Source organism: Lonchura striata, chromosome 4 (genome assembly GCF_050655825.1).
Source record: "Lonchura striata isolate lonStrDom1 chromosome 4, ASM5065582v1, whole genome shotgun sequence".
Classification (NCBI taxonomy): Eukaryota; Metazoa; Chordata; class Aves; order Passeriformes; family Estrildidae; genus Lonchura; species Lonchura striata.
The window spans coordinates 43597632-43619237 of record NC_140706.1 but is presented as its reverse complement, the minus strand read 5'-3'; the positions used below and the strand labels follow the sequence as shown (position 1 = coordinate 43619237).

Genomic DNA, 21606 nt, shown 5'->3' with positions numbered 1-21606 from the left:
AAGATCAATATTAAGCACCAGTTATCTGACTGCACTTTGCATGAGAAACACTTCTTGGCACTCTGTGTCTGGTTAATTTTTTCCACCATTCTATCCATCCATCCATGGTACAAAGTATTGGACACGCTTCCAAGTTAGAATGTTCATAAGGACTGACAGCTGCTTAATATGACATTTGTAAATCTTTTCAAGAACCATGCAACCAAGTATCTAGACTTATTTTAGCACTTGATCAATAGACCTACCAATAAGGTGAAGCTGTGTTCAGGAAGAATCCCATACTGTTCAACAAGCTTTTTTCTCTTCACACTGGGGAGGTCAGGAAGTCTCTCATGAATCCAATCAATATTTATCACTTGCTGATGGTTCATATTAGCTGGCAAAGATTTTGCATCATACAGAATCAATGGGGGAAGGTTTGGCTCTGGCATGAACCTAGCAAAAATAAAGAAAAACTCCTTTATAATTATTTTCACTCAGAAGCCAAGCAACAAGGAATAAAATGTGTATCACAAGTTTATACTTCCATGAAAGCTGTTTCACCCTTTCAACTAAACAAAATATTGAAAATTAAAGACCTGGTGTATCACTGGTAAGTAGAAAGAGATCAGGCCCAAACTTTTGCAAAGCCTCTGTTTTTTTTTTCTTCAGGAATTTTCCACCAATTGTTAAAGAGTTCATAATACAAAAGGGGTAATTCAAACATTCTGCACCAAAAATAATAATAAAATGTCCGAATAGCACCAATAAAAGATATGGAAACAGCCCACTCTTTTTGGCATCAAGCAAGAATTACAGACCTGGATAAAAATGGGAGTGGGCTGGCAGGGAAGAACTAGGATTGACAGCCAACTGCCAGGAGTGATCTGGGCAGGTTGTAACCTTTTCCAGCCAAACTTCAAAAATCTTGATGAAATCTCATGCTGTGCTAAAAGCAAAGTTACTGTGCTCAGCAGGGTGCTATCACAGAACAAAAGGCTCCTGTAAAGAGAAGGCCAATTCAAATGACTCAAACAACTGCGATTGAAGCAGAAACTTCACTCTTACATGATCAAATGAGGGGTTCAAAACTACTAGAATAAAGGGCATTGAGCTATAATGATTTCTGTTTAAAATCTGCTTAAACATAGATTTTAAGATGAATGTATAATGTGCAGCACTAAGTTACAAAAAACCCCAAAAGACATAGTTTACAGTTCAATACTGTTTATAATCTTAGTAGTAGTAATAATCTTTATGGTCTTTTTTTGAAATATCTTAGATTCATCAGTTTTGTCTAGGTTTTAATGAATCTTCTTTTGCATTTTTTCAAATTAGTCTTTTTAAATAAGCCTCATGCCTGCCCCTATCATAACAAGGAATTCACAGAATTATCACTGCTGCATTTCTACAAAAACATAATCTAAAAAGCAGATTTAAATTCAAAGTTTGTGGGATGTTTTCATAATTGTTGCTCTGCTGTAGCAAGATCAGTGCTAGAATATGAGATCTAACAGGAACACAGAGCTGACAAAGCTAAGAGGCTCTGGAAGTTCTCCTGCTGGAAAGTGAACTCTGGGAGTAACAGGAAGCTCACTCAGGGGTGCAAAGATAGGGAACTATTGGGAGGATGGCCACTGCGACGGCCCCAAGCAGCTGTGCTGCTGCCCTGCAGTGTTGCCTCAGAACTTGTTCCCAGCAGCATTGCTTTGCAACAGGACTCATGCCCTGTCCCCTCAGCCTCACAGTTAAATCTTTCCTCAGTGACTTTATGGTTCAGTGTTTGTCATCTCACACTTGTGGAAGGCTAGGTACTTAGCAAGGTAACACCTTCATTAGGTCTACAAAGAACTTCAAGGTAGAAACCTGCCCATGAAATGCTGACACCTTTCAATAGCAGCTAGGATTTTCAAACACTGTTTGTGATCTGTGATCACAGAATCTAAGCATGGAGAGGCAGGGCTTGGTAGCTGAGAACTGCTTCCCTCTGTATTTACAGCAGGTGCAATGCTGAACTCAAAAATTCTGATGTTTTATGTTAGGCATTATGTGTGGCAGTATAAGTGTATTCTTAATACACTTATACTGGCCATACAGTAAATCTTCAACTTTCCCACTTTGAGCTGAAGTACTCCCAGCCTAGTCTTTGAGAAATCTCCAGGGGTTTTACCAGAAATGAGACACAAACCCTGAATCTGAACTGCTTAGATTAGCACTGATTTTTATAGGTCTCTGCCCCTTCCAGTGGAAGGTAAACTTCCGACACATACTCACTATACTGACTAACTTGACATCCTTATTACACTGGCTAAACTTCAGAAATTCAGTAAATTCTCAGTTGGTGAAATGTTAGGTCTATTAAAAAAGAAATACCGATAATCCTGTTTTCCTTCTTTGTCTCTCATTGGTACTGTGCACCTAAAATAAAAGTAAAACAAGATCTGGTAAGAGATACACCATGGAGTTAGTTTTATGGCAAAACCACAAAACCACAACCCAAACCCTCTGCCTCATGAAGATCAGGACAGCCTCTTAAAACCACTTCAAAGAATAAGTGCATGTAAGAGGGCAGTCATTTTCACAGACACTGCTTGATGCAGCATACAATCTGTTGTGAAAAAGCCTCAGTCTTAAATTACTCCCTAAGAGGAGACTATACTTGTGAACATTAGCTTTAGAAGACACAAGCTGATCAACACTATATTACGGCTCCTGATCATGTCACTAGGTATGTGTAGGCACTCAAAAGCAGCTATTCCTATGTTCCTCCGAAATAAAAACTCACCCAAGCTTGGAATCAAATGCTCTTGTTTCATTCAAAATTGTCCCTCCATTTTCAAGTTCTTCAATTTGCCTCTGTATTTCATAGTCTGACAGTAATAAAAGAAAAAGGAGTAAGCTTGTTAGACTACACTATTAGCTTTAGTGCACTCCACTATTTCATTTTTCACTGCTACGCCATAATGGAAGACTTTGTTGTTTTAACCTTAATGAAATCAACAGCAGTAGTTATGGGCAGAATTATCTGTCACTGTCTCTCTCCAGCACTGCTTCTTTCTTGGTGTGTTCCCCTCATCTGCCTTTATTTCCTTTAAATGGAAACCATTTTCTCCCAGGCACTGCAGTCAAATCATGTATTCCTGGTGACCTTGCAGTCACCCAGTTCAGTTTTCTTTTGGAGATGTAAAAATCAGCTTTTTTTTTTCATCATACCCAAGCTGCATCTGAATTTCACACACATCACACACCATACTCAGTGGAAAGCAATCATCTCCACTGGAGGAGACAAAACCTCTGCTACCATATTTTAGTCCATGCTAGGCACTGAACTACCTGCTTCATTCTTGTAGGCAGAGGTTTTACTGCAAAAAACCTGCATGCCTAATACTAAGATTTACTCTGTCAAGGAGTAGCAAGCATGGGGCTGCTCCATAAAATGGGATAAGCCAGGAGTGAAGGGTGACCAGAGCCCAGGCCACGCCCTCATGGCCTGATGCAGTCCCACCAGTCTGAACAGTGTGAGCAGGGGCAGGTGCTGCCACCAGAGTCCTCTGACAGTGCCAGTCGAGGTGAGAGGATGAGCCAAGCCCAGGGTCCACTCAGGGAGCTCAGGGAGAAGCAGAAGGAGCTAAGTTCTAGGAACAAGACTACAGAACAGGTCCAAGGTCCTTTAGGAGACTGGACTGAAAATTGGCACACCTGGTTCACAGCCATTTAGGTAAGGTCTGAAGGCCCCAGCCTGAGCATAAATGGGACTCCTGTGTACCCACAGGCAAGGCACATGGAGAAGACACCCAAGTGAAGCTTGTCAGGGCGTTTAAGGCCTATTACTCACTCAGGAGCCTGACATATTTTATCTCAGATCACATAAAATACCTACAATGCCCTTGTAACAAAGCAACCACAACTTACCTATTGCTTTTGCCAGAAATCGTATGCTATTGATATTCTTCACTTCAGTCCTCACTCCGTAAGGCTCTCCAGGGTGATGCACAGAAACATTGGCATCCACTCTCAGCTGACCCTCTGTAAAAGGAAATTTTATTAACAGAACAGTCTGCCCTGCACACTAGAGTTAAAAACCTTGGCATATATAAATAAACTGCATGTTATATGCAAAACCTTAATAGCAGACTTCTCTGTGTTCAGAAAGGAGTAACAGCCACTTCATCATAGCTTTCTGTATGTGATTCCATCTCAAGGGACTGCCTTGAATCATTCAAAATAGTTTTAAATCATTGCTCATAATTCCTCTCAGAAAACTGCATGATGCAGTGCAGTGCAGATTCTCTAAGCCACACAGTGAAAAGAGCTTCTGATTCACAGCTCTTAAAAAGGGCAGAATTAGACAAGCAAGGCGGTGGATTGTGAGCTTCCATTCCTCTCAAAGCAGCACAAAAATACCTTTTGGAATTACAATTTGATGGATATATACTACCCTAGCATGGAACACAAGAACTTAAGGTTATGTTGAACAGATTTACTAAGGTGTTCTTGGAATTTTACAGCTCAAGGACAGAATGTGAGAAGCAGTGGATTTTTTGGTAATTTTCTTCCTATCCTTCTGGAAATTGCAATCCCCTAAAATGTCCCTGGCTGCCAAAAACTGTACAAAGTTTTATATAAAAGCATCATGCACTCTCAGTCCAAAATGGACCAGTGTCCTTAAAAATTTTTAGTGACTCAACCACAAGGAAATCATAATTGCATCTTTCTAAGTATTGTCCGTTTAAAGACATCTCTTCCGAGAAGAAAAGCCTTGCCACAGCTATCAGCTGCTGGGAATACACAAACAGGAGAGGCTGTATTACATCCTGGAAAGTTAAGAAACATAATTTTCCCCATATTACACATTGAGCATCTGTAGCCTTTCTCTGTGTTTTGTTTTTTTTCTTTTATGCATTAAATACAGATAAAAAGAAATAAATGCCTACTGATTGAATACATTATAATATTACAGAATTATAAATGAGAGTACAAAATGGCTCAGAGTTAAAACTGTGAAGATACTATGGCTTCAGAACCCATCCGGTCAAGAGATTTAAATTGACCAACGAGGCCTTAGTACAATTTGTAAAAGCAGGCTGGATGACAGCACACCAATTTCCTCTGTCTTCACAGAGCCTTGCCAGACATGCAAATGAGACAAAGATGCTGGAATGACCCAACATCTCTTTCAAGGGAAGTGTTTTGCATGTGCTCCCTCTATGGGGTTAAACTTGTTCCAAACAAGGAATAGTCTTGTCTTGCCCTTGCTTCATTTGAGACGTGACCTGTTTCTACTTGGATGTAGTAGGTGTCAGTGTGACCAGACAATGAATTTAATCAGGCATAAGCAAAAGACCCAGGCTGCAAAAGTTCCTAAAAGAAAAAAAAAATTAAAAAGAAGGGCTTTTTTTTCTTTAAGCCCAGCTTACTTTTCTTTCACTCTACAATGAAAGCATCTTTTCATCTGTTTGTTGTTAATGAAATAACATCTGATAAAACTGGGCACATGTCTTCACTGTAAATGCAAAAGCCCCTAAAACCTTCAAGAAAGAAAAAAAAATCCAAACACTTTTATAGCTAACTATCCTGGAATAAAAATATTTCCAATACTGGGATTCTCATATAAAGTCAGAAATCACCCTGCAATAAAAGATACCACAATGCAATTCCAATGCCAATCTTAGGGCCAAATTCAGTAGTGAAAAATGATTTTAAATATGTATGCCCACAAAGGCCCTTGAAGAAGCATCCAAACTGGCTGCTTAATATTGACAACTGTGTCTTATTTGACATGTGGGACACTTGTGTGAGAAAAGATTCAGAGAAATAATGTCTAGCTATTATTATTTCCCGCTACATTAAATTAAAGTTCCATCAGTAGCCAACATTTATTGGATCCCATTTATTGTGTAATACATAGACCACTCTGACTCAGTTCTCCAGGAGATATCCACTTATATAATGGACTGAATTTGTTGCCAGACAGTGAGGCCAACTGTCACAGGCAAAAATACAGCTTATACTGTGAACACTAATAAGCAGCTCCTAATTGTGGATATGTGTGGAGGGGATGAAACCACACCTGAAACCACTTTTAAATTCTTAAGCAGATGTCTGCTATATGTTACCTGTAACCATGTGCTGGTTATAAATTTTGGTAACATTAAGACTGAGGAAAAATGGCATGATCTGAATCTTACAATTAATGAGACAGAATCAGTTAGGAACCTGAATGCAGGCTATGCTTCTGCACATCACCTATTGTGAAAATTGAGGCCTTAGAATTACAGAAAGAGCTAGTGCCAGAAGTGATGTTTCCTGCAAGAAGAAGTGGTTTCAAAAAGATAGGTAATCTTGGCTAAAATTAACCCCAGCACCCATTTCTATACATGCTCTTCATTACTCCATCTCATTCATGACACCAGTACAAGTTTTCTGCCTACATCAATTTTATGACTAGCTGAGACCTGACACTTTGAAGATGATCCATGCTCCCACTACTTTGTCCCTTCCATACCCTACAATTAATCCTTGCTACAGATCTTCTGTGCTCCAGTGCTGTAGCAAGCAAAATAGAGAGAGACGGGGAGAAGCACCACAAGAACCCTGGGGACATTTCCTCCTGCCTAGCTTTATACCGTAAAATTATTGTGTGAGGAAACGTAACATCTAGCAAGGCAGACAAAGGAAGGCCTATAAGCATGGCAGATATTAGGACAGACTCTGAGGATTGTAAAACAACAGCTAGAAAGGGTTGCATTATAAGCAACTACAGAGCAAAATAACCAGAAGCTGCAAAACTCCTGTAAATGCAGAGAATTACTGGTGACAAGGGAACATGCCTTTCTCCTCTCAGTACCTGCCATGACTGCCTGGCTGCTCCCAAGTGTTTGCAGAATGAGCTGAAGCTCTCTGACTGCTGCAGCTGCTTCTTCCCCACAGCACATATCAGGCTCCATGACAACCTCCATGAGACCAACTCCTACCAGGAAGAGACAGGAGATTTTCAACAATAGCTTTTGATCTTAGCATATGAGAGTGCAACTGGCTAACACATGAAAGAACTTGGACTTCTTTAAAAAGAAATATAAAAAACACATAAACCCCGATGTATTATTTAGTAACTGTCACAATGGGCCTAGCTGCAGATTGCTATAAAACCTCTACCTGCTATTTTTTTAAAGTAACTGACAACTGCAGACAACCCCCCACCCTTTGTTGACATGCAGATCAGAGGGACCCATTCCTCTAGAAGGACTCTCATTTAAAGCCAATTGGGTTCCAGATGCAAATTTATTCATCTTAAACTAATTTTGGAGCAGGCAGAACTGTAAACAGATGCAGTCTAGTTTTTAGCTCCAGGACCTAGCTTTCAAGCAATCTGAGCAGCCACAGCCGTCAGCTTCAATGGACACCAGAGTACTTTGTCCCAGTTAGGCTAGGCCAGCCAGGTTGCTGCCCATGTTGTGCACTCCTTTGGATCACTCCATTTACAATTTCCAAGTTAAAAGAGAAAATCTACATTTCTTCAAAGCTAATAATTAAAAGAAATGTCTGACACATGCAACAACAGATTCCAACAGCTGCTCTTTCTATACACAAACTTGATTCACTAGATCTGTAATATTTTACTTTTTTTAACAACACATACAGTGCAGAGCTTAAATAGCTGAGTGGCTCTGTGTGACTGACACAGTTTTGAGCAAACTGGAGCCAAGAGATTTCTAGCTTGCTACTGCCAATTACCATCAACCAACAGAAAATAGGAAAAGTTTACTGGCCATTAAAAAAATCAAGTATTCATCTGTTTCCAGTGTAACAGTCATTTTCATGAATTATTTTTTCAAGGAGTCATAAGGCTGTTTTAGTTCTTTGCCTGTTTCCTGTCATTATTTACCTTTAAAGGAGAAGAAAAATAGGAAAAAAATCCAAGCCTACCAGCCCTATTCAAGTCCACAAGGGTTTGGCTCCTTGTATCATCATGGAGACTTTTTCCACTGTCTTGCTCCAACTGAATTTGTTTAATCCTCACAGTTTTGGTCACCATCTGGCTCATCTTGTTGTCTATGCAGAGACTGTATGACAGACTTCCATTCACTGCAATAGGAACTCTTTGCTGAGTGATTTGATAGCCAGCCTGTCAACAAAATTAACTTTATATGCAACTGAAACATTCACTTTTCAGAAGGCAGACCAAGTGCAAATATAATTGACTAAGAACAAAACCACAAAATGCAACATCTTTCAGAGTGAGCTATATAAGAGGAGAGAATAAATCCACACGTAAATTCAAAAGTAACTTTGTTTAAATGGAAAGGAAGCAAGCTAGAAGATGAGCCTAGAATTCAACATGATGGTAAGAAGTGGGAAGTCTGGGAAAAATATGAGGACTCCTAAATACAGATAAATATATGGCATCATACTAATGCTGAAATAATCAATAATCAACTGCACAATCTCTTGCCAAGGATGACAAACTTCTCTGATATTGCCCTGGGGCAGGAAATGGACTGGAGGAGGTTCTTCCATGCTTGTGGTCCCACAATCATGTTACATGTGGTTTGAAGCCAGTTACTGTACTTCCATCCCCAAGCTGGGGCGATCATTCATCCTTCCAACAGGCTGCATATCCCCCTCTGTCTGTTCCAAATTGTACGCACTGGTGGGGAGGAGAGGGAAGGGGTAGAGGGGTGGAAATCAAGAAAATGTGAAAGCTCTATTCCATTAATACAGCAATTTAAAATATAAGACACTGCAACCCCACATAAAGCACACAGCTGATAATGCCACCTCATGCCTGGGACTCCACTCAAAGGGGAAACTGCTGGCCAAAACAGTGGCTGCCAGTGACAAGGTATTGGAATAACTGCAATGATGTAAAAATAGAGAAGTGAATTAAAGACAGCTGAGGTGGGGTCCGTGTTGCTTCCTCCTTCCTCACCTGCCTACGGCACTAGTAGTGAAAATGAAAAAAAAGTCTGCCAGACACAAATTATTTGGGAAGAGTATTTGCCTATTTTGCAGGGATGACAAGCTTACTCTAAAACATAGAGATGATGAATTCCAGGGCACTGGAATGGAGGACCGTGGTCTGGCCCTGTCAACACCCTAATTTATATATGCAGTGAAGTGCATGACCTACTAGACATAATCACTGTAAGAAAAAGAAAATAACTGACTCTCTGCAGCCTATGCTAATCATAGGCTCTTCTCATCTCCTACAAGTTCTCATTAAAATAATTTTTTTACAGCCTGAAATATTGAGTGACAATAAATAATATGAATCCCATTTCCTATCCAAAGCCCTGTTTTCAGGAGTAACAATAATCCCACTGTCAAATGACCCCAAGAGCTGGATTTATCTGTTCTATTCAGCTCATTAGCCTAAACTCTGCATCTTATTACAGGGTTCCCGACTAGACTGTTGACTATGAAATGTAGGTCGGGCAGTTTATTGTCAGTGCTTAAACTGCAGAAGTCAGTCAGTTAAAAGCCAGAATTACATGTTTCCAACTAATAAAACATGTCAGCATCTCCCTGACTAAATCTCCCTGCTTATGTAAACAGAGGATCCTGTAATTAATGTCTGCACAGTCCCACGTTTTCTTCCACCTCAGCTGTTCTCTTGGACACATGGACATGGATTCTTTCCCAGGACAACATTCACCCATATAGCTGCTATCAGTAGACTGCTAGCAGCAGATATCACAAGAATATGAGAGTGATTTCAGTTTAACAGAGTAACCACTAAAGGTAAACTGCAAACAATTTGTCTGTGATGTTTTTGATGTTCCTTCATGATGTGTAAAGGAATTTCAAAAGTCATATTTATTTCCTGCTATTTTACCCTTTTCCCCTTCAGGTCTTTAAGTGGGCTTTAAGATCGCTCTACATGCTTAAGAAAAGTACTGGCAATGCAAACTGCTAAGTTTGCTTTTCACATTCCCAGCAGGTCACTGCACAACTCCCAATAAAAGGGCCTCTTAATGGCTTACAAATATTTGCAAAGTTATCCCCAGAAACCGAATCAAAATTATAGCAACTTCACAGAAGAGCCACAAGTTCACAACCTAGAAAAAAATAAATCACAAATTCTTTCTGAGATCCAGGTCTCCACTGGATAGCTATAAAATAATTCTCTTACTAAGGCGGGAAGCAGTTATATTTGAAAATGCTTTGTGTAACTTCAAAATTTTTCAATACCTGAACAAGAGTGGGAAAGAAAGTAATTTGGTTAATAATGCAGCACCTCTGCTGATTCATTTGGGATCTGAGAGGTCTCCCACTCTGCTTCTCTGGATGTCTGAGACTCCTCACCTAAAGAGAGGATAAGCTAACATGCTTGATCTTTCCCAAATAAAATAAACTCACATATTTTATTTTCACGTCATCAGATCTTTGTCCCAAAACCAAAGAAACTAAAAATAGATTCCTCCCTTTGAAAGATTAGTGTTAAACTGAACATTCAGTACAAATAAGCTCATACAAATACAAGTTAAAAATTAGAAAGGTTTAATGTCATTAGAGAGAAAAAGAGGCTCAAACACTGCTTCATCCTGTTGCAAGGATAGAAGTCAGGTTCTTAAACTATTTCAGTATTTCTACATCCATATCAAATGCAGCAAAATACATCTGACTTCAGTGGCACCTTCTACACATATGAAATCTACCAACAAACCACACTGCAAAGACTCTATTCCTCAGTTGTTTTGGTTTTTTCATTTACTGGAACCACAACTGGGAAAGTTTTGAAGGGAAATAAATATTTTTAGGTCCCTAAGCACACACAAAAAAGATCCTACTGTGTTTATTCCACTGGAGCCTCTGTTAGTTATATATTCACTTTAAATGAAGGACTTTTATCAGATTGCTTTTACCCTAACAGACAATTAGTACAAAACACCAGGAACGGACAACTTAAGGGACAAAGCAGCTCCAGCTCCCAATCCAATTACATTAGGCTACTGGAATTGTGCAGCTAAGCAAGGAGTCAGCAATCAGAGCAATCATATTCAATCAGTGAGCACAAGGGTACAGCTGCCTATTCCATCAGGGCACAGTGCAGCATCCCGCTGGGGTGAGCAGAGCACTGACTGAAAACAGAAGCAGCATCTCTGCACTCCTCTCCTGCTGCCATCCATACTGCAGGCTTGTCCTTCCCACAGCCCAGGAGGGACCAGCCATACTGCATACTTACAGGCAGATCTGCATAGAAGTAGTGCTTTCTGTCAAACAAGGACTTCTTGTTTATGCTGCAGTTGAGAGCCAGGCCTGTCATCACTGCTGCTTCTACACATCTCCTGTTGAGAACCTAAGGAAACATGACACATGGTTTTGCTCAGATACTCAGTATGTTACAAATGTGTCTCCCACACACTGCCGTATAAGGAGCATATATTCAATTTCACTTGCCTTCAGTCACCATTAGATCTCTTTCTTTGTGTGGGTAGCTCTTATTCATCATTAAAGTTGCGGCAGCTATAAATCTGCAAGGCTTTATGATGAAAACAGGAGCTATTCAGTCACTTTGTCATACCACATATGGAGATGTGCACTGTTCTGACTTGCTACTTTTGCAAACATTCAGTGCTTTTGAATCTTTGAGGGTACTGGAGACAAATCACAGTACATGATAACCGACTTGTAACCAGCTGTCAGCTCATACTGGGAATTTGAAACACAGGGGATTTGTATTAGGGACTGCAGTGCCCTTACAGCAGAACACTTCAGGACACCAGTAACCACAGAGCCACAGTGAACTTATGAGAATCTACACATACCATAGATTTAATGCTTTGCTTAACCAGGATGAAATTATGCACACTTACTTAACTTTGCTAAAACAGAACCCAAAAGATAGCAAGTGATCCCATGGCTACAAGTATACATGTTTCCAGCACCTAAGAAACCCTTGTGATAAAGGTATTTGCAGAATGCTATGTCATCTAAAGATCCTGCAAAGTCTTCACAAAGAAATAAAGGAGTTAAATACAGTTTTTCACCATGGACTCATCTTTCTCAGCACTACACTCTTCCATCTCCTCAGCAGGGTCATGATCCAGAGGAGAAAGAAAATTTCACTCCAAAAACTACTGACAAATGATTTTTTTTTTTCAGATGTGCTCTCGTTAATTTAAGAGTTCGTTTAACTAACATCAAATGCATGAAACTGAAAAGGAGACTGAATTTGTCTTAGTACAATTCTGACATGCTCACACTTACAGCATTTTGAAACAGGAACAGAACTTTATCCATCTTGTTCTGCACTGTACAGCTGCCAAGAAGTCTATTTCCAGCAGGACCATTAAAGGAGCACATTATGTAAAAGAATGCACATGACTTCATCTGCATTGACCAGAACATAAAAGGCTTAAATAATGTTTTCTTCCATGTTTCTGACAGTATTTACTTTTTATACTCTTCAGCCAGATTTCTAAAAACATATTACACAGCTGTACATTTCCCATCATCCCACATCTTCAGCCAGAAAATTAATCTCTTTATTTTATTCATTTAGTTTTTAAAAATCAAAATAGTAAGAGAGGATATAAGCAACTCCTCATGTAACAAAAACTTTAAAATTGCTTATACAGAAAAGAAATGAAATATTTAAGACATTTAACAAGGGAACTTTCAGATCTTTAGTGCAGCTATATATGGCTAACTAGAACACATCATCTGTTCAGGCATATTTTACTTATTAAAAAATTTAAGAGATACATAAAGCAAATTCTAGACAAGAAAAAAAGTAAGAACAATCTCCCTTTGAAATATCAATCCACAGCAAAATGCCTGCAATTAGTCCTGACTCTAATCTAAAGAAAATTGATAACTACAAAATATGAATTTACTTTGTAGCATAACTGCCATTCATTATATAGTAGATGTTCCTGTTTTCAATAATAAAATGCCTCCAGACAGTACAGACACTTGTTTTTTTACTGTTCAAGGAATTCTGTAACAGTGGTAGTCAAACTGTTCAATGTTTAAAATATCTTCATATTTCTAAATACACAGGCAAATTTCCTCTTACTAAAGCCTTGAAATCCTGTTCAGCTTTACAAATTAGTGAAGACCTTGCCAGGTAGTCCTTTAATAAAACTGGCCACCAGAAACCCATCAAGCCTCCATAAGGACTGGTAGGCACAAACCACCGCAGCTTCAAGCAGTGAGCCAGTATCGTACCACAATTCCTGAGGTGCAGGGGTTGTGACTGTCTGCAATCAGCTAACAAGACAAAACCCAACTCCCGAATCACAATCAGTGAAAGCTTCATAGCACTTCATCGCTCTTCAATTTTTACTTCAAACAGGGTAGTGTGTATCTTACTCATTGCCCTAAAGGATTACGCTGTTTTGAGGTGAAAAAAATAACCCCCATATATATATTACTTAAACCAGAGAGATCTTTTGCTTTACTGCTGATGAAACATTTTGGTGTCTCTGGAGGAAAAGTGGCATAAAAACATGAAGTACTGGTTATTTTTTATGTAGTATTACCAAGAATTTAGATGACTCTGATGTGTATGTGTCCACAGTGTACTGGATCACAGTAGCCAAATCACTGTATATGCTCCAATACTCATTCAACTTCTCGTGCTATTCCTTCACCCATCTCAGTGGTGAGAGAAGGCCTTGGAAAGCAGATCTTTCCTGCTATAGCACACTGAGATAGCTGCCTTGCTAATCTGCTTCCTCTGCCCTGTGTGCCTTTAAGAAAACACAACCCAAACCCAACCAGATGACCCTCTTCTTCTCCAAAAATCAAAACTTATCTAATACTGCTTCATGTCTGAAGTGACTTTTACTACCCACTGCTGTGACCAATGCTGTAAGCACAAAGCACTACTACCTTTCCGTCAAACAAGACTTGCTTTTCAAATAATCTGCAGTGAAAAACATCAATTCTGTATGTGAAACTTCCCATACTAATGACCTAGAGTAAGCCCTCCAGCTTGTTTATGCAGTAAGCTGTTATTAAGTTGACAGCTTTGACTAGCACCAAAGATTTAAATTACTGGCTTGAACTGACAAGCTGCCTGTCTGCTATGTTAGTAAACTGCTGGCCTTGAAAGCAAGCTGTGTAGTTCCTGCAGAAGCTATGGACAAAACACAATAGTCTATAAAGACTTCAATATACTCTTCTAAATGGGAAGCATCCCTCCTAGTATTTGAAGAAAATCCTACAGAGCTATTACAAAAAAATGTAAATTGTTTGTATTGGAAACTCATGAACAACCTTAACAATGGCATCACAACACCAGCACCATTTCCCTTGTAGCTACGGTCTCCTGCTACAGCACCATGGTAACTGAGCGCTAAAGGAATGAAAGAACAGTCCAACCAAGATCTCTCTTTTTCTGCTACTTGTTTATTCTTTACATCTAGACCATAAGTGGAAAGACTCCTTCTAAAAATTTATCATTACTTGCAAGTTCAGTTTAGTCAAGACCTAGTTTTAAATACAATATTCAACAGCTATTCAAAATTATCCACAATACCTTCAATGGCACAAATTCCCACCAAAAAAGATTTTCTAACAGCTTTTTCTTTAACAACAGGTTTAGTCTTCATATTAATATATTAAAAAAAGTTGGCAGCCTTTTAATAAAGATATGTTTCTATATGTAGTAAATTACCATGTTTAGATTTTAAAGAGGGTAGGTATGCAGCTTTTTGTTTCGATAAAGAGTATTATACAGGATAACTGGGGAAAAAAAGAAGAAATATCTAAATAATTCTCATTGAAAAAGTTTATTTTTGCTACCTCTTACAAAAAAACAATAATCTCTGCAATAACATTTGCACCCAGGAAGCCTATCTTACAGAAGAAAATATTCCTTGTACTAAAAATGGTAAAATCAAAATAATTCCCTGGAAATTTGTAAAGTTTTTGATTCTAGGTCGCACATTTTAATAAAGTAGATTTAATATTCACTGGTTATCTTAAGACCTTCAGTCCTACTTACAATCATGAAAAAAATCAGCATTAATCACATTAACCACAGGACTGTTTAAGAAATATTTAATTTTAGCTCCTTTTCATTCAAAATAATATCTGAAAGAAGGAAGTAGTACAATGTACTCATCCAGCTCTCTGTAGAGCAGACTCCAATCTTTAGAAACCTCAACAGATATATCTAATCACATTTTCAAGTACTCCTATTTCATCTCACTCTGATTTTTATTTGCTTCTACTAATGGATATACCCAGTCTTACTATTCTAGCTGTGTTAAAAGTACCAAATTGCTGCAATATATGGTTCTTTGAAGTGCAATCATAAGTTAAACTTCCAAATAGAATACCCTTATATGTACTTAGTCCCAGTGTAATTGTGGTTGTTCAGTCTGACACTGTAGATGAGTACTTACTGCTCTGCAGCATTCTGCCTTGGCATCCTCCCACACACAGAGAAGGGACCAACTGGAGTTATGCGTGTACAGAATGTAGATACAATAAATCAAGAGCTGACCATTTCCTAAATTTATTTCAATGGGTTACAATCAGACTCCATCCCCCAAAGCATGCAGTAAAAATTTAAAAAACAAGACAACTTAAGTCTTGTAATTTGTTAGGTGTTCAAAGAACCCATATTCCAAAACCTGAGGTCTCAAATTTTAGGGAAAATTTTTAAAACTTCAGTTTGGTGTCCTCTGCACTTATTCAAGCATCTACTTCACAGCATGTTTACTGTCCCACTATGACCATTATGTTCTTATCTCTAAGGAAAGGGGCAAAACAGAAGGGGAAGAACCACCAGGTATTTTAAATGGAGATCTTAGCATTATCAAAAGAGATTCCAGCTTAAGAGACCAAAATAGCAATTCAGAAGCTGCAACAGTAAAGGCTATGAAGGACATTAAACATAGTTAATGCAGTTTGCAACTTCACCTTTCCACAGTCTGGTACCAATTCCATACATTGCTACACAAAACATTGCTAACCTTGTCTAGTGGCAAAGTTGGCTTGTGGTGGTGCAGCACACAATGATTCCAGTGATATCTAAAAACTAGGCAGTTCTGCCATCAGGAAGTACTCAGCTCCCAAACACACTGCTTCAGGTGTACTCAAGAGAATAAGAGGGCACACTTTCTCAAAGCAGGAGAGCTAGGCTGAAACCTTCTATCACAAGGCTAAGCATGGAGGAAGTGTCAGTGACGACCAGAAAAATGCAGCAGCAGTAGGGAAAAATGCTGACCCCTGAGAGCAAGAAAAATGGAACATTAGACCAGATACAAAGATATTTCAATAATGACAGAACTTAAGGTTTCTCAGCCAACAGGATTTGCTAGAAGAAACACAGAAGAAAAAATCCATTCACACCACCGTATGGGCAAAGTGCTCAATGTTCCCAATAGAATAAATTAGTTTTTTGGGAAGCAGCCAATCCAGATCATATCTTTGATCCCATCAGCAGCATCTAAAAACAAATAAAATTCTACCGTGCAGGACCAGTTCCAAGCAGGAGAACCACAGAGAAGACAGGACAGTGCAATGGTGATACAGTGGGTCATGAAATTCATAACCAAATGCTGCGCTTATGTGGTGTTCCCATAAAGAAGTCCAGGACCTGTCTAACATCCATGCTCTTCTTGTTGACATTAGTCTTCTACATCTGCCACATGGCGTTTCTTGACCTGTCATAAGGATGCTCCCTCTTTAATGCCAGCTGGAATTTGAATCACTGCTAATGCAATCTGATCCAGGGCACGTTTAATGCAAGAAGATCCAGTGATAACACTTCACTGCTGCTGGAGGTAGGAGACATTGCTCAGTGCAATAGCTAAAACTCAAGTTACAGGCTGTGATCAAATCCAAACGCAACAAGATGTTTAAGGAGAACCATCTCAGACCTTTCTTCCTACACTGAGTCCCAGAAAAAAAAAGGCTTTTGAATGTGAATATCATCTGCCTTGTTCAACATAACATAGATTGTTTCATTTCTTAAATGAAGCCACTCAGAGCATTTAGGACAAAATAGTCTGTAAACCAACTCCTACCCTGTTTCTCCTTGCAGATGGTCCTTTGCTTGTAGGCTTGGTGAGAGGCAGCTTTGTGGTTTTCTGAGTTGTAACAAATTCTGACCTTTGATCCCCATTTACTGACATTTTCTATTATTTCAAAGTCTTGACTGTCTGCCCTCTGCTTCTTCTTGCAATTTTTGTGTGTCTGAGAGCCCACACTAAACTCTCAGCCCTTTGCTCTGACTCCCTCATTCCTTTTTTCTCCAACAGCTATCTTCCAAAATATGCTTATTTGTTCTCAGCCATCTTTCCCTGCAGGCTGACCCAGATCTCTTAAGAGAGTACAATATACAAATTAGGAGTAAACCAGAAGTGGTCTTTTACACACAGGTAAAAGATTATACTAATTCAGGAAAACAACAAGTAACATAATGCAACAAGTCTTGTGAAGAGCTATTAAGAAATTATTTGAGAGCATTTGTAAGAGAGCAAATAGAAAATATTTGCTTTTAACAAACTTGTTCTGCAATAGCAGAACCAAGAGACTATTTTCCTTTAAATAATATCCCTAGTTTGTTTTACCTAAGCAGTAACCCCAAAACTCTCCCATGACTCCCCCATCTTCTCCTCGTTTCATCAAATATACCAAAATGAGTATCAAGTGTCACAAGTATCTGAAGGGCAGCAGCCCAAAACAAGCTGAGATCAGTGGGGAGACTAAATTGATAATTTCTTCTTCATATGCTTGCTAATATATTCATAACAACCTGCTACAAGCCTAAATTTTTTTGGAGGAAAATTTGGCTGAACTTGGCAACAAAACTGCAAAACAAGCATTTTTGTATAGAAAACAATGTCCTTCTGGCAAAATCTGCATATGTAACTAATAAAAATCACCTGCAGAAGTTTACATAATCCTCTCAAAATCAAACACAGACATATTTAAGGTGTCAAGGTGACTGACAATCAGAGAGAACACAAATAAATTAATTTTACCCCAAGAACTGATTACAGCCTAATTGTGCCAAGATAAGTTTCAAACAAAATACAAAAACCTGATGGTTGTGCAACATTACTTACCAGACACCTAACCACAAGATAACAAAGATCCAGTCTACAATTACCTGTCATTACTGTCAGACAATGCTTCCCTAAACACCTTTAATGAAAAATTCTTCAATGAAACAATTGCTAAGAAGAAGAATGAAGTAGCAAGAGGTCTGTTTGCAAAGTTAAAATGCTAAGAAATTGCTATGAAACTTTTGCTTAAGAGAGCACTGCGAACATACACATATATACAACATACCACCTTGGATTTCCTCAAATGGAATCACCTGGAAGCAGACTCTACCTACTGTGAGAAAACAAAATCAAATCAAAAACTTAAGGATGCCAGAACACCTATAGTGACTGATAACAGAGGTAACAGAAATTTTGCAACAATAAATCCCCTCTCAGGTCCTGTCTAAAGGGAATCCCACCCACTGAGAAAAGCTACTGCAAAAAGCTAATGTGCATTTCACCAGCAATTTCCAAATGAATTCAAAAAGGGGGGACACTGATATGTCATGAAGTGGTTGTGCTGTCCAGAAGCGTCCAAGATGGCAGAATAAACACAGTAATAAGACTGTGTGAAACAAAGGAAACAAGATACTGCCTGCTCCTGCTCCCCCACTAAGAAGTAGAAAAATACCTGTGTAAAACAAAAGGTAAAGCAAGTAAAAAGTAGCAACAGAAAAGCAGGTAAGAGAAAATACATAGGCAACATCATTGATGCATTGAAGGATCTACTGAAATAGGTAATAACAACATGTTGTATCAACTCAGTGCTATTCTAGCAGGCAAATTTGCATCAGCCACAGGGATCTGTTCAGGATGAACAGTAAAGCCAACAAGAACAGAGTCCAACACTTACTGAGGTGCTAAGGAGACAGCCCAACCTGAACTGTTAGCCTTGACAAAAAGATTAAAACACCAAGAATGAGGGTCAGAAATACTCACAAATATATGAGACATAGCAAAAACTGAGAGAAAATGTTACAAGAGACATCTTCAAAGCTTGAGAGAGGAGCAAAAAGTGTCACAAAATACTTCAATACACAAGAACAGAGAGTCTCCGGAAAAAAATGGCCTAAGTATGATATAAAGTTGAGCTAAGCAACTGCAGTAATGGAGGAAATTTAACATTTCTCAGACCTCAGTAAAGGAGTTTGATACCAGAGGTAACCCTGGGGCTGTGAGTGATCCTATGGAAAACAAAGAAACAGAATGAGAAACAATCTGCACCATAACCCAGCCCTGAGCCACTTGAAGCTAGCATCTAATCATCTTTCAAAGGTTTCTTCTGACCAGTACAACAGCTTTGAACCGATGAATTGTTTGAAATTTGGTAGGCAGGCTTTAATTCACCATGAACTTGGACATTTAAGGGTCTATGAACCACAAAGGCATCCTCAGAGAGCAATGGTGTAAAAGCCTAATTCACTCCTCTAGTATTTTTCTAAATTATTTGGGATTTTCTTTATAGAAGCTTTCTAGACTTCAAGCTCAGCAAGCTGGGACTGTGTGAGCAAGAAGACTCCCAAGCACTGACCATACAATGCATGTTGCAAACCCAAATATTATCAGGAAAGAAAGGATTGCAACAGAAAAGTACCATCAAATTCTATTTTAAAATGTCCTCTTTTTTCTCCTAAGTACAATTACTACAGTTTTAGTGAAAAAAGTAATGAGGGGTTTAAATTAACCTATATATAGGTAAATGGCTGAAAACAGGCATGAACTCGCTTTTTTCATCAAGCATTGCCACTAATTTATATTAGAGGAGAGCTCATAGATACAAAAACCTAGCCACCACATAGTTTCAAAGAAGATGATGTATGTAATGAAAGCTAAAAAAACATCCATATAAAGATCAGAAGATTGTTCAATTCCCCATGAAAAGTGCATGCAATTAAAACTGTAGTTATCAAAAGTCAAGCTAAGAAGCAGACTTTTTTTCAAAACAAAGTAGTAGAAGAAGGGAGTAAATTCACATGCATGCCAGCAGGAATGTCAAAACAAAACTGAAATCACAAGTTGGTAAAGCAGCTGTTGCAATCATCAGATTTAACAGGCACAGGATATAAAAAAAAAAATCTAGTTTCAAGCTGTAAAGTATAAATTCTGGTCTCAAATGCTGTTTCTGTTCCAGAATAGCTGACAGACAGACCCACCAAAATTTCCCACAAATCTCTCAGAGCCTTTGAAAGCAAATGCATCAGATAAATCTTGTACATTCTGATGAATTGTAGATGTTATTTAAGTCTGGTAATCCATCACCCAAAACATCTGGAAAAACACTGGGTACCTGCCACTGCCAAGAAGATGGAAACACCCTCTATAATCCCAAACTGGGTATTAGCCCTGCCACATGCCTGCGCAGCCCCCTCAGCAGCCCAGCACTGCAAGGCAAAGCCTGATCCAGGTGCTCCCAGCGATTCTGCAGTGCTGCACTGGCAACTGCCAGCTTCGGACAAGCCCGAGCGTGGAGCTGAATGTGCCAGAGGTGCAATGCCAGAAAGGACAAGGGCTGAGAACTGTTCTAGCACTGCTCTCTTCCATGAAAAGGAGGGATCTGGTTGCCCCAGTTGTTTCTGAAAAGTCTGTTGTAAAAAAAAAGAGATAAAATAGATGCTTTTCACACTAAGAGGACAATTAAATTCAAATGCATGAGAAGATATAAAAAAATTTCAAAATACTTAAGACTGTAGGGCTAATATTCATTAAAATCTTATTAATTTGAACTTTGGATATGAAAATCCTAGATTATTTCTTTATATACTTACCTACAAAGGATTGCCTACAATAGGATTATGGTTTCACTTCAGTCATGCTGGAAACAAATGTAAAATGTGCGACAAAGACTAAGCACTGACAAAAAGGTTTCAGCCTTTAGCTGCTAGATTTACTATCTTATTTCTGTAGCTGAGTTATAATTAACTTTTAGCCAGCCACCTCCATCACAAAAATAGATAATCATGGATTCTTTTTCTGTGAACCCAGTTTTAGCTTTAAAAACCTTTCTAAAGCCTCTCAGAATTTTCAGAGGCTAAAGCAGATTGGGAAGGCAACCACCTTTATGGATCCTCAGAAGAATTTTAGTCCAGTCTGCAGGTGTAATGCACTATCTGCTACCATGTATAGAATAGGTCTTCTGAAGATACCAAGCCAAGATCATTGCCAAGTGCATTCACAAGGTAAAAACCCCAGGCTTTTGCAAATTTCATTACGTAGAATTAAATGTATGTAGTCAGATGTAGTCCCAAATTGTAAGTGTACAAGGAATTGGCTGGATGATGGAACTAAAAGAACTGCAGTCAACAGTTCAATGTCCAAGTGGAGACCAGTGACAAGTGGTGTTAGGTGGTCTCAGCTGGGACCAGAGCTGTTTAATGCCTTTGTCAGTGACAGGGACAGTGGGATCAGGTGCATTCTCAGCAAGCTTGCTGATGACAACAAGCTGTGTGCTGTGGTCAACATGCTGCAGGGCAGGGATGCCATCCAGAGAGATCTGGGCAGGCTTGAGAAGTGGGCCTGTGCAAACCTCATCAAGTTCAACAAGGTCAAGTGCACCGTTCTGCACCGAGATCAGGGCAATCCCAAGCACCAATATAAGCTGGGCAGAAAATGGATT

At 39.0% G+C, this 21606-nt stretch overlaps 1 protein-coding gene across 4 annotated transcripts in view; it reads right to left on the bottom strand.

Annotated features, from left to right (window-relative positions):
• The window catches only part of GATB (glutamyl-tRNA amidotransferase subunit B), a 41884-nt gene that overhangs the window by 14925 nt on the left and 5353 nt on the right, over window positions 1-21606 (bottom strand). For 3 of the 4 annotated variants that reach the window (XM_085578884.1, XM_085578885.1, XM_085578886.1), the window contains exons 3-10: window positions 12190-12312; window positions 11165-11278; window positions 7906-8104; window positions 6827-6949; window positions 3892-4005; window positions 2765-2849; window positions 2353-2397; window positions 246-435 (exon numbers count right to left, since the gene is read on the bottom strand). In XM_085578884.1, coding sequence (XP_085435010.1) covers window positions 246-435; window positions 2353-2397; window positions 2765-2849; window positions 3892-4005; window positions 6827-6949; window positions 7906-8104; window positions 11165-11278; window positions 12190-12312 — 993 coding nt within the window. The remainder of the gene's footprint in view (window positions 1-245; window positions 436-2352; window positions 2398-2764; window positions 2850-3891; window positions 4006-6826; window positions 6950-7905; window positions 8105-11164; window positions 11279-12189; window positions 12313-21606) is intronic. The other variant, XM_021530220.3, reaches the window with a different exon arrangement.